General features: G+C 35.7%; 2 protein-coding genes across 2 annotated transcripts; both read left to right on the forward strand.

Annotated features, from left to right (window-relative positions):
- Window positions 1-5,008: 5,008 nt before the first annotated feature.
- Window positions 5,009-8,255, forward strand: eif3f (eukaryotic translation initiation factor 3, subunit F). The gene is made up of 8 exons (XM_043248267.1): window positions 5,009-5,164; window positions 5,357-5,427; window positions 5,722-5,801; window positions 6,542-6,679; window positions 6,764-6,855; window positions 6,999-7,135; window positions 7,628-7,741; window positions 8,140-8,255. The coding sequence occupies exons 1-8, from the start codon at window positions 5,053-5,055 to the stop codon at window positions 8,215-8,217; spliced, it is 822 nt and encodes a 273-aa protein (XP_043104202.1). The 5' UTR covers window positions 5,009-5,052; the 3' UTR covers window positions 8,218-8,255.
- A 212-nt stretch (window positions 8,256-8,467) lies between these two features.
- zgc:77880 (zf-DHHC domain-containing protein) lies at window positions 8,468-13,039 on the forward strand. The gene is made up of 9 exons (XM_043248256.1): window positions 8,468-8,635; window positions 9,451-9,539; window positions 10,251-10,324; window positions 10,469-10,581; window positions 10,740-10,801; window positions 11,071-11,191; window positions 11,297-11,369; window positions 11,715-11,859; window positions 12,094-13,039. The coding sequence occupies exons 1-9, from the start codon at window positions 8,511-8,513 to the stop codon at window positions 12,183-12,185; spliced, it is 894 nt and encodes a 297-aa protein (XP_043104191.1). The 5' UTR covers window positions 8,468-8,510; the 3' UTR covers window positions 12,186-13,039.
- Window positions 13,040-13,195: the final 156 nt, after the last annotated feature.

The raw sequence follows: 13,195 nt of genomic DNA on the forward strand, positions 1-13,195 counted from the left end.
AAAGTGTTTCCTGCAACGTAACCGTGACAACTTGTGCCACACTTCCTTTGTTGAACGCAACATGAAATTGTTTAAAGTTAAAGAATCACAAACCCAAAAGCAACAGTCCATATTTTGCATTCAGGAACAAGAGGAAGAGCATGACATTGCTTTAAGTTACCGAATGCATTTTGATGGGGAAAGTTTGATCGGTTTTGCACTGAATCGCAATATGGAGGTTGATTCTGTTTGGGCTCAATGGCTCTTTATTGCCTGTACATTTTGTCCATCCTAGACTGTGATGTTTGACATGCACTTAACTTTCAACACACGTTTGCCATTATTATGGCTCTCGGACATTAAGAGGATGACTCAGCTAAATGAGAAAAGGAGGCGACAGTATGCAGTGAAGCACATTAACAGACAGCAACACTGTTTTGTGTGAAAAGAGGTGTGAAATGTGTATGTGCTTTATGGAGTTTCTTGTTTTTCATTTATATTGAGGAAGCTATTTTTCAGAAGTAATTCGTTTCATTCTGTGTAAAACTTTGCTAATTAGAAAAGTTAGGAAAAAGTACCATAATGTGGAAATAAATAATTGGAAAAAGATTAAATATATATTTTAACAAAGCATTGATCTGTATATCACATGCATGAAGAGATATTCTTAAATATTTATGCATATTTTTTTAACAAAATTAATAAAGAAATTTGGGCTGTGAGTGAACTGTTGATTTAATAACAATCGAGCCTAATAAACACTTCCAAGATAATAATAAATATGCAGTAACAACTTCACATTAGCAGAGAGATGATAATGGAGTTTCTGTGTTTTCGCTACTTAAAAAAAGTTTTAAGACCTTTCTGGAAATGAGCTGAGCTGTGATGTGTGAAATGTGGAGACAGATAATTGGATGAGCAGACTGACATAACTGAGCGATTTATCAGATCCCACAAAAATACGTATCTTCGGAGACGTGATATGACTCAAAGTAGCTGAAACTGTGGAGTAACAGGCTGCTGACAATGTTAAATGACACGCTGTTAAATGCAGGACATTTAAGGTTTTGATGTCTGTTTGAGAGACACACATGAGTTAAGGATTGTAGTTTAAAACAGTGTCAATAAAATAAATAGATCATTTCAGCCTTATATTAATAATAAAATTCAGCTTTATTATAATAATAATATTATATAACATAAATATTGTCACTATCCCGTGTGCTTTGTAAATAGTAGCTCCAATTACAAAGTTGAGACCATTTATAGAGTGCGGCAATTTCAAGGAGCATCATAAAACCATTGGAATAAATAGTTTTGAGGTTTATGCACTTTTGATGGACGCAGAAGTTTAATTTTAGTTCTGTTATTTAATATGGTGTGTGCAATAAAATACTGGGCACTTAATCATTTTACTAATAAACCCACAGACACTATTTTGGACACAAAAATGATTCTGCAGTGTCCATAGCATCAAACAAAATCACTTGGCATTTGAATTTAGGGCTAAAATGTTAAAATGGGACAAAATGTGTAATTTAAAACTAAAATTTAACAAAATATTAACCATTTAAAAATGTTTTGCATTGTTTAGAGCTTTGAAAATAATGTAAAAAATTATATTTCATTCATAAGTTATGTTATATCCTTGTCTTCAAAAAAAATACATGAATGAATATGTAAAAATATGCATAGGCAAAAACAATAGATTTTTAAAATCACCAATACATTTTTTTAAACAAACTTTATATATAAAGATATATAAAAGATTATCTCAACTATGTTATAACAAAATTATTTGATACCATTTTTCTTTCTGCAAAATGTGTGTAAAATGGTCATAAAGAAGTGAACAATGGGAGTAATAATTGACCAAATTTTCATAATAATATATAATATTCTTTCCCTACACATTTGTTATGTCTTCCAAATTGCTAAATAAACATGCTTTGAGTTCCGGTGTCCTCATGTATAAAAATCAACATCCTGTTTCTTAACAGAAAGTCGTATTTTGATCTGAAACCCCATAACATTTTCCTGAAATGTTGATCTATGACACACAATTTAAAAAACAGACAGATTTAAATGATAATTACAAAATATGATCATATTCCTATAAAGGAGTCACTAAATTAATTTCAGACATTTCTGAAGGAGAGGGAGTGATTATGATGAAACATTTCATCATTTGGTATCTCTGAAAAGCCCTGAATGTGCTCTGTACAGGACATCCAGACTTAAAACTGTGGCATGTAGAGTCAAATTCACTAAAATATAATGTCCACATATGAAGATGCAGGGTGGTAGGAGGTTAAAGATGAAGCTATGCAAATTTTGCCGCCTCCAGTCAAAAGTCAGTGTACTGAAATAATGCTGCAAGGCAGTAGAAATTACACAGCAATTCTAGCCATCATTCAAGCCGTCTTTTGGTTCTCAACAAAATGTGTTTATTCCCCAAAAGCAGTGTCAAATCACTCATACAGAAAAGTGCATAATGTAAAAACGTACAATTTATTTTGCTGTGCCGTTGGTTAATACCTGCCAGTCAGATTGGTTAATTTGGTAGTTGAGTTCACTATTGGCTGACTTCATCTAGGGGCATCATTAATCCACCCCAGAATTAAAATATTGCCATTAATCACTTACAGCCTTCGCTACACAATTTAAGGTGAAAAATTTGATGAAAACCGGGTGGCTTGTGACGATTGGCCATGTAATGAACACAGTAAGTATGAAAGACATCATCAGAATACTCAATCTGCCATCACTGATGGCAAAAAAGGGATTTAAAAAATCTTCAGTGTTCACAAAGCTGGTCTTATACCCGCACTTACGCAATTAACAGAGCCTCCTCTAAAATTTCTGATTGGCTAATAAGTGTGGATGCAGTCACAGAAACGAGAGTCCTGTTTCAAAAAAGGTTCAACCAGATCAACCTCTGATTAGACTTACCCTGAGATGGGAAACTCTGAGGTTTTGGTTTAAGAATAGCTGATTAGATTTCATTCAACTCATGGTATCCCACATACAGGCCAAAAAAAAAGAAAAGAAAAATAAAAGAATATGTCAGCAGCTAAAAATTAAGTATACAACATTCGACATTGATTTCAATGTGCAGCATGTTGTTTTTACACAAAGTCTAATGGTTTTTTCATTTCTTAATTAGGGTAATGAAATTAACTTTGGCCTTCTACACAGCCAATAGCCAAGACCTGCACCAGCACCACTGACAGATAACATAGAGATGGATATAGGACCTCCTACTGACATAAGGTAATCAGCCTGATTTTCAGAAGGTGAGATGATGGGAATATGCATGTGTGTCATCAAAGCATCCAACCACATCAGATGGTCCTAAAGGAAATTCTAATTATTAGGTTACTTTCAGAGGTTGCAGCAAGATGTTTTCAAGTGAATGTCATTCATCAGATTAGCCCTGCTCTCGAAAGGGAAATGTCTCGACTGGAGTGGAAAGCGCCTCAAGCGGTGTCTTGGTTTGAGGATGACCCTACAGTCGTTTCGGCCAAACTGAAGAAATGAAGCACTAAGTGACAGTGCTTGTAAACCGCCCACTCACTTGACCAGTGCTAGAGCTAGACTCGAAGTTGGCTCACAAGTGGATTCCAGATCACGCCTCTCTCTTGAGATAGGAGGTCATTTCTCAGTGGAATTGGTGGAGAGCTGCCAGCTGGATAAGCTTGGTGAACCACATCTGATTTCTGCAGATTTCACAGCTTGAGTGCTGCCACGGTAGGCGGGTACTTCCCTGGCAGGGGTTCCCTGCGTGAGCGCAACATTGGTGCAACATCGAAACAACATTGCATAGAAATTTACTTAGGAAACAATCTTTTTAAAGGTCGCCAGATGGCCACAGGGTAAGCTCCAAGAGAGGTGATCTTCTGCTGCTTAGAGTCCAGTGAGAGATGATCTTCATACTGAAGGAGAAAAAACTGATGATATGGCACCCAGAGTTGACTTATATGCAGTATATCCCACCTTTTTTCATGCAACGTCAAGATCATGAACAAATCGGTCTTCAGGATTCAGAGTAAACAGTTTACCATAACATGCTATGCTATGAGGGAAACCTCATAGAAAACTACCATATAAAAAAGCTTATGCTAAAAAAATGCATTTGGATTTTGCAAAAACAAAACTAACAAACCTTTAAATTAACGCAGCCTCCTCATCTACATCACCGCGTATAAAAGTACATGCCATATTTGCCACCTTGATGGTTTATGATGAATATATACACAATTAATGAATGTACCTGCATTACAGAAAATACTTTTCATGCAATGCAGGTTTTTCATGTGTTACCAGTAAAAGTATTTAAAGACTCATAAATCAAGATGAATTTTCTACTTAAGAAATACTACAAAAATTATTTAGGCTTTGTACAGACATTTACAGTCTGATCAAGCTGGGAAAACTATGTATAAAGAACTATACACAGAAAAATAAATGATCTTTCGCCACCTGCTGGGCGAGTTGTAAAGTCAAACATCTACCATCACCTCGCTGATAGACGATTGCTGAATGATTTTAAGCTTTGGAACGGGTTGTGAAGAATTTTAAAGAGGGAGATTCTCCGGTATCATATTAATTTAATCTAAACACAAAATAAATACACTTAAATACACTTGCAACTGACATGCTTTTACTGTAATAACTTTCAATGAACAGTCTATTTTAGTGTACACTTGTCTTAGTATTTTTCTAAAATGACAGCAGCGCTTATGCTGACTTAAATTTTGCAAGTTTATGCCAAACCAGATCATGTTCTGCATCTTGTGCTGCACCGCAGCCAAAGGCCTTTGAAGTTCACATTAAGAAGATTACGCGTTCGATTTGTGATCTAGAAATGGTGGATTTTATTTATTTACATTTTAATTATATATTTAGGTAGTTTTCGGTTTATTCCCCCAAATAAATATCGCCAATGTTGTCTCAAACTGTGTTTGTCAGTCGTCTACAGCCGCTAGGGGGCAGCAGCGCGAATCCCACGCACACCCGCGCTCTCTCTCTTCTTCTCTGTTTATCATCATCCTTCACTTCCTCTACGAAAACATGGCAGTCCACGGCCCGTTCGTGAAAATCCACCCGGTGGTTTTGGCATCGATTGTGGACTCATACGAGCGCAGAAATGAGGGAGCGAGTCGCGTGATCGGAACATTATTAGGTGAGTCCTTATTTTTTCCTAGTGGAGTCCGAGAGAGTCGCGTTTAATAAAGACAGTTGAAGCGTCTTTTTGTCTTACGGAGCATGTGTTGTAGTCGAGCAGGATGGCTGAAGAGGATGAGAAAGCGCATTCGCACTCTAACGTTAAATTTAAAGAGCACCACTTAACTGGTTGAATTTGTTTGCGACACAGGAACAACAGACAAACATTCCGTTGAAGTCACCAACTGCTTCTCTGTTCCTCACAATGAGTCTGAAGATGAGGTGAGACAAACAGCATCATCACTTTTACTCTTTAAATACTATGATGTATTGGTGGTATACCATGGCATCTGTTGTGTATGCCATTTACCTGAATGATTATTACCTTACACTTACTAAGCATTTCTAGAAATGATTGGACCACCATATTTTTGGATTATGTAGTATGAAATTATTGCATGTATTTTGGAGTTCCACCTTGAATATCACAGTACATGAATTTCAACAACCCTTCAAATAGGAGGTGAACAACATGGAAAAGTGACCCCATCTTTGTTTACGTTGTCTGTATCATAGGTGGCTGTTGACATGGAGTTTGCCAAGAACATGTACGAACTCCATAAGAAGGTTTCGCCAAGTGAAGTCATTATCGGATGGTAAGTGGCCGCTCATGCTTCAGTTCGTCTCAGTAAGTAAGTAATCCGGTGAATTAAAACCATAAAATAGTTTAAGTGAACTAATAGAATTGACTAAATTAAAAATGAATTGAACTTTCTTTTTTTTTCAAATCTGCTGTATTGTCTAATGATATTAACATATCACTTTAAAAGTAGAAAGGCTTTTATTATGTATTATATATTTATTATATAAGTATTTTGCCAGTCATTATGGTGATACAGTTGCCTTAGAGTAGTTCACCCAAAATTTAAAATGTACTCAGGCCACCAAAGACGTAGATGAGTTTGTTGCTTTATTAGATTTTATTATATTAGTTGCTCATCAAAGGATATTCCGCAGTGAATGGGTGCCATCAGAATGAGAGTTGATCAAGAGTTAATCAAATAAATAGCTTGTAATAAATGAGTCATGAAGACAGTTTAGTTTTAAATAAAAGACTCTAAATAATATAAAGATACCTCTCGGTAATAGTGTTATAGAGAAATATGCATGGATCAAAGCTGTTTTAAACAAATATGTTGAGTCGTGTGGATTATATGGATGATAATATAAGCCGTTTAGACTCATTCTGACAGCACCCATTTACCTCAGAAAGTAATTTAATGCTAAATTTCACCAAATCTTTCCAGTGAAGAAACCAGCTTACCTACATAAAAAAAAAAACATAATGACACATACATTGACAAACATGCGACAAAACATATATTTTGTTTTGCAGGTATGCCACGGGATATGACATCACAGAGCACTCCGTTCTGATTCATGAGTATTACAGCCGAGAGGCTCCGAACCCCATTCACCTGACCGTGGACACAGCACTGCAGAGCAACAAAATGAACATCCGTGCCTATGTCAGGTGGGTTCAAAGACAAAGGTAGATTGTTTTTTGCTGCTTCTCTGCTTTCCTCTGCTGCACTAACAGTGATGTTTGTGTTGTTAGTTCTCAGATGGGCGTTCCGGGCAAGACGGTCGGTGTCATGTTCACCCCGCTGACAGTCAAGTACATTTACTATGACACAGAGCGCATCGGAGGTCAGACTTTTTTCCGCTTGCATTTTTGTACATTTATTTATTATAAATTCAGTGTGACTACTGGATCGGAATGTTGTTACAATTGCACATTTTAAGCGTAGCATTGAGCACATTCTTATAATTGGATCGATCACTTCCTGTAGTTGAGCTTCTACAGAGAACTCGTGCATCTCCCAGTCGAACCAACGGACTGACCACAGACCTGGCCCAGGTGGGCAGTGCAGCAGGACGTGTACAAGAAATGCTCGCAACAATGCTCACATATATAGAAGATGTATTGGTGAGTGGCTTTTTGGGACATAATGTTTTTTTTTTTTATGACCTATTTTTTAAAATAAGACAATGATGATAATTATTATTAAATGTAATAATTATTACAAGTTATTAAAACAGCTTTATTAATACATTTATTATAACATTCACACATAGTGTTCAAATTGGGATCTGTAATATTCTTTTTAAGTTAAATTGAGCATTTAATAGATGTTTTGTGTTTAAGTAAATATTTTTTTTAAAAAAAGTATTGTTTTTCTCTGGAAAAACTAGTCAAAACAATTTCATTTTGTTCGGCTTTGACCAGGAATTTTCATTTTGGTGCATCCCTAGTGTATGTATATAGGGGCGTATTAGATTATATGTGCAGTTATATTTAAGAAAATAAGTTATTTTATAGAAAATGCAAGAATTCCCAAGAGCAATCAACGCTTTTCTTGTAGAATGATTTCACAAAACCCATTTTTGTTTAAGGACTAAAATATGATATTTTTCCTAGTCCGGTAAAGTGATGGCAGACAACAGTGTCGGTCGTTTCCTGATGGATCTTGTGAACAAAGTGCCCAAGATCACTGCAGAAGATTTTGAGAGCATGCTGAACTCCAACATTAATGTAAGTGACATTCTGGACAATTTGGTATGCAGCGTGTTTTGAATGATTTCAGGGTTCCCACAGTCATGAAAATACCACCTTTTTATCTTACATGTCTGGAAACATCATGAAAAATTGTTATAGTGAAAGTGAGGTAGCTGAATAGAATTTTATTGTCTGTTCTTCAATATTTTAGTGGCTAGTTTTTGCTTATGTTGAATAAAACATATTAGCCATAATGATTTGTGAGTGAAATGAATCTTAGCCAGTCTTCATCGGTATGATTGATAACAATTTGTATGCAAGAAATCGCAAAAGAGCTGTAAAATGCGGAACCCTGTAGGAACCCTGCAGTGTCTCTCCGGCTGAATCACGGCTGTGTTCTCGTGATCCTGAAGTGCTCTTCTGTTTCTTCGCAGGATCTTTTGATGGTGACCTACCTGTCAAATCTCACTCAAGCTCAGATCGCGCTTAACGAGAAGCTAGTTGTTCTGTGATCCAAAAAAATTAAATAAAAATATGTTTGTCAATCCAACATCTGTGTGATTTTTTTTTTAAACATTGTGCTTATGATATATGAGATGATGAGAACGTTCCTTTAAACAAAAAAAAAGTTTGCTCTAGATTTTTAATTATATCGTTTTATCTGACAAGAAGTGTATTAGTACGCCCCAGACAAAAACGCAAACGTTCCCAGGTGGTGAGGACCGATGAAGGCGGTCGACGGACACGACTAGATGCGTAACGCTCGTCCTTTTATGACGTCATCAGGAAGACCGCAGATGGAAAGATGGCTGCGTTTCGCTGTCGGCGAGACCCGTGCGGCTTCATTTGTCTCATTTTAACTTATTTCAGCGTGTTCTACGCCGACTACGTTGTGATTCAGTATGTCCTGATCCCCGCGTATTCCGGAAGGTGAGTGCCGTTCCGAACGAAGCTTTAAAGAGCCAGCGTTTGTTCACGTAACAGCACCCATGATCTCGTGAGATCATCGCTTTATAACTGTTCCTTTTTAAAATCACCCATGGCAACGGCCGTTCGAACGCAGGCTGCGTGCCGAATGTTATCGGCGTTCGGATGTGTTTTCCCGCGAACTGTGTTTACTGAGCGTTTGAACTGTTTGGAACTAGTAGGAGTATCGTTGTCACTCTGCGGTAGAAAGGCATTAAGCGTGTGTTTACTACACTTTCAGTCTGTTACACTGCGTGGTGTAAGGTTTCAGGGCGTCTCGCATTAAATTAAGAAGCCACCATACCCTTTAATGTGAAAAAATGCTATCATATACCCCTTCTCTTTTATTTATTTTGGACGTGTACTGTTATTGTTTGAAGTACTGAAGGACTAGGCAGTACAATATTTGTGTATAATTCCGTCCTCCATGAAGCTAACATGTCTCACAACTTTATTTGGCCATTGGCTTGTAAAAAAGCTACCTTATATATGTATGAGGCTTTCGTTATGAAGGTTTTTAATGGGGAAAAAAGTATGTAAAATGAAATTCACCTTGATTTCAGCATTTTTCGAATTTGTATTTTTTTTTGCTTGTGCTTTTGTTTTATCTGTTGTTATAACCTGTATGATCACTCTTTCATTCATAGTGTAAAATTATTTAGGGGTTATTGGTATTTTTTCTTAACCTAAGCACTGTTAATTAGCAAAATTAATACTGCATTGAATACACATATTTGCATATCACATAATGTTTATCTATTTTCTCTGTTTGTGTTTAGTGTATGGTGCACTCTCCACGGATCTGTGTTTAATATTATTTTATTACTGTTGCTGGCATGCCATTCAAAAGCAGTGTTCTCTGATCCTGGTGAGTGCTCTTATTTTATAGATCAATCTTGTTTTCTTTAAATTATCAGCGTGATCAAAACTTGGTTAAAAAAACAGCTGTACACATTCATGCCTTCTGCTTGATAGCTTATACTTTTCTGGACGTAAAAGGCTTTTAAGTATAATTTGTCTTTTTGTGTAAAAAACAAACAAACTTGTAAGTATTTTAAAATGAAATTGTGGTAAAAAAAAGGCATTAGAGGAATGTTGTTTTGGATTGCATTGTATGTTTTGCTGTCATAATAAAAACTATAGAGCTTTGATCATAAAACTAAATATTTTAATTTTATTATAATTTTAGATTTTTGGGAAATATAAAACAACAACTAATAATCATATGCATTTTATGTCAGTTGGACTTTTATAAAGATCTTTGATTTAATTTTACTTTTTGGTGATATAGATATCATCTGAACCCTGTTGCTCTTTTTGCTCAGTTCAGGCCTTTAAATTGAAGTCGTTTATTTATTTTTCTCAAGTATGAGCTACTCCAACTATACTCTCACTGTGTCAGTATACTTATACTGACCATAATTTGATATGATACAAAGCACATGTAAACGTTTGTTATTTTGGAATTTGTCTTTGCTTGAATGAACGGATTCAAAAAATGTGATTTGTCTTGACTATCATTTCATATGTCAGGCTTCACAGGGTCATTTTTCACCATTTATTATTATTATTATTACAGGTATGGTTCCTCTACCTGAGACAGCCATTGACTTCTCAGACTTGAGGTCCCAGTCCAACCGTCTGAATGACAGAGTGAGTGTTCTTGGTCTGTGTACTCCTGGATCAGTGTTTAAAAATGTCATAGTGGTTTGCATAGTGTGTATATTCTGTTTACCGGCTTTGGAGTTTATTTCATAGTGCATTTGCTTTCTTTAATCTTTGTTTGTTTCTCATCAGGGCTGTGAGGGCTGGACAGTGTGCAGTCGCTGTGAGACGTATCGGCCTCCTCGAGCCCATCACTGCAGAGTTTGTCAGCGCTGCATTAGGAGAATGGACCATCACTGCCCATGGTAAATCTCTCGTTACTTTTCACTAGCTATTATCATCAACATGAATGTATTTTCATGTGACCGGGTGTATTTAACGTAGTACAAGTATTTGCAATATAATTTAATGTTTTTGCAATCTTTTGATGAATATGTTTGCGTATGCCTTCACTCTTTTATAGGATCAATAACTGTGTTGGAGAACTCAATCAGAAATATTTCATTCAGTTCCTGTTTTACACAGGTAAGCCTTAAGGATAGTTCATCCAAAAAAGCTCTTCTGTGGAACACAATATTAGTAACCAAATAGTTTCAGGGTTCTCTTTAACTTCCACTGTATTTGTATCCTTGCTATGGAAGTCAGTGTAACCCAAAATTGTATGAAACTAAATGAAATGATAGAATTTTCATTTTTGGGTTAACTTTCCCTTAAAGAACACATGAAAGGAAATTGAGTGTTGGAATTTTTTTTTTCTCTCTCTAATGCCATATTGTTTGCGTATGACAATGTAGGCATGGCCAGCTTGTATTCCATGGCACTGGTAGTTTCAGCATGGGTTTGGAGAATAAGAAGTGAAAGAGAGGGTGATGGAGATAAAGAAGGAGAAGAATCTCCTAGCAAACATCTCATTGTGTAAGTCACCTGTATAGGTCCTGTATATGTTCATATAAAGATGATTAATGTTCTTTTGTTAGCTTTTAACTTCTCTTACACTGTTTTTGGGCACTTGTTTTACAGGGCACATTATATCATTTTGTTAGTGGAGTCGATACTGTTTGGAGTTTTTGTCTTGGTGATATTTTATGACCAGGTATGCTTTATATAGTTCCTAATTTTGGACTATATTTAGAAATGCCATATTAAATGCCAAATTTAATGTCGAATTGCATGTGTATTTGTCATTTAATTAATTAATTTTAACATCTTTACATTGCAGATGACGTGCGATGCTATTAGAATGAATACCGTGATTAATGCGACGTCTCTTTTCATGCACAATCTAAACTTAATCATGCATAAACCTTTAGCACTATTCTTTTTCAGCATTCTAAACACTAGTATTTTCTTCAGAAAATGCAAAACTTATCTCTGTGATGCATGCATTGATCCGTCATCTCCTGTCTCTCTGTTGTTGTTTTTTTTTTTTTGTCCCAAGCTGGTGTCCATTATAACAGATGAGACGCCCATTGAACAGATGAGAAACAGACTGATGAAAGATAAACCCAACAACACCCACCCATCACACATAACACACACGAGAAAGCCCAAAATTGCATTGCTGAGGGAGGTTTTCGGACGTGGTGAGCTTAATGCTGTTTATTTACAGCGTCTGTTTTGATCCTGCAAGCTTGTTTTTAATATCGAATCACTGGTACTGTTACACATCTGAAGTATTAAAAAATATGTTTTGCATTATTAGAAACTAAACATCTGTAAATGTTTCTTATATCCACCATGGCTACGTTCATTTGAGAAAAAATGCAGTAAAATCAGACATTTTAATAGATCTGTTTGTATTTATCTCATATTTGCAGGTTCAATAATATGTTGGCTGTTCCCGCTCCATTCCTCGCCTCCTACCGTTGGCGGCATCAGTTATTCAGCACTTCCTGATTACGATGTGTAACACCAACCAGTTTTCCATCGGTTCCTTTGAACGTTTTATCAGTATCGCATCATGTGTAGGACACTGTGAATATTATGTTACTGAGGTGCAAATTTCTGCTAAGATGAAGAAAGAGTAGTGCTGTGTGAGTGTGACTTCTGCTTGCTGCTTCTCACACACAAATACTAGGTACTTCTTCGACAAACCTGGATCTTTTTTCTTTTCTCTGTTCATCTAAACGATTTCTCTTCATATAACCCAGAACTTTTTTTTTTTTTTTTTTTATGTAACGTTAATTATGAGGATTAATCAGTTTTCTCTCATTAGTATTTTGTTAATAAAGCAGTATGTTAACCCGCGAACAGTATATATTTTGTCACATTACCATTGATTGGCTTTAAGGGACTTGAAGACACACTCGCAAGGTCAGCTGTGTTGACTTTATTTCAGGTAAATGCAATAGGATGCACCATCGTTCATTTTGTTATTATTGTGTGTGTTCGGGTACATGGATTGTACTCCATTTTACATGAGGATTGTAAATAAAGATGTATTTTATAACTTTAATTTCTGACAAAAGTGTTGCTGCATTTTCAGGGTACTGGACTATTTGTGTTGAAGTGCTTGATTTTGTTTTTGTTTGAAACGTTAATGTTTTGCTGTTTTATGGACAGCTTGAGGGATGTGTGTACATAACAACAGATGAACATGTATATTGATAATGTTTACATTGATATTTATTGTAATTTATCTGTGGATTTTTGTGTCTAAATGCTGCTCTGACTTACGTGAAGTAAAACACATCTTTTCATATTCTGGCTTTTTCGCTTGAAAATTAAAGTTTGAGTGGAAATAAACCAGCAGTGGTAAATATAGCCTACGTTTCTGTTTCATTTTATCTATGTTTCCATCTATCTCTCTTAATTTTTCAAAGAATTATGTTTTTTATTTTAAATAGTTTTTATTGATTTTTGTATTGTGTTAATCTAACTAGTTGGGTTATTTTGACAAGGTTTAAAATTAAGATTAAT

Source organism: Puntigrus tetrazona, chromosome 1 (assembly GCF_018831695.1).
Source record: "Puntigrus tetrazona isolate hp1 chromosome 1, ASM1883169v1, whole genome shotgun sequence".
NCBI classification, from domain to species: Eukaryota; Metazoa; Chordata; class Actinopteri; order Cypriniformes; family Cyprinidae; genus Puntigrus; species Puntigrus tetrazona.

Bases quoted from the DNA above. Each gene is read 5' to 3' on its own strand.
- eif3f (XM_043248267.1), top strand. From the start codon at position 5,053: ATGGCAGTCCACGGCCCGTTCGTGAAAATCCACCCGGTGGTTTTGGCA. The intron at 6,856-6,998 runs GTCAGACTTTTT...CACTTCCTGTAG, and splicing joins TGACACAGAGCGCATCGGAG to TTGAGCTTCTACAGAGAACT. The intron at 7,742-8,139 runs GTAAGTGACATT...GTTTCTTCGCAG, and splicing joins TGCTGAACTCCAACATTAAT to GATCTTTTGATGGTGACCTA.
- zgc:77880 (XM_043248256.1), top strand. From the start codon at position 8,511: ATGGCTGCGTTTCGCTGTCGGCGAGACCCGTGCGGCTTCATTTGTCTC. The intron at 9,540-10,250 runs GTGAGTGCTCTT...TTATTATTACAG, and splicing joins AGCAGTGTTCTCTGATCCTG to GTATGGTTCCTCTACCTGAG. The intron at 11,370-11,714 runs GTATGCTTTATA...TTTTGTCCCAAG, and splicing joins TGGTGATATTTTATGACCAG to CTGGTGTCCATTATAACAGA.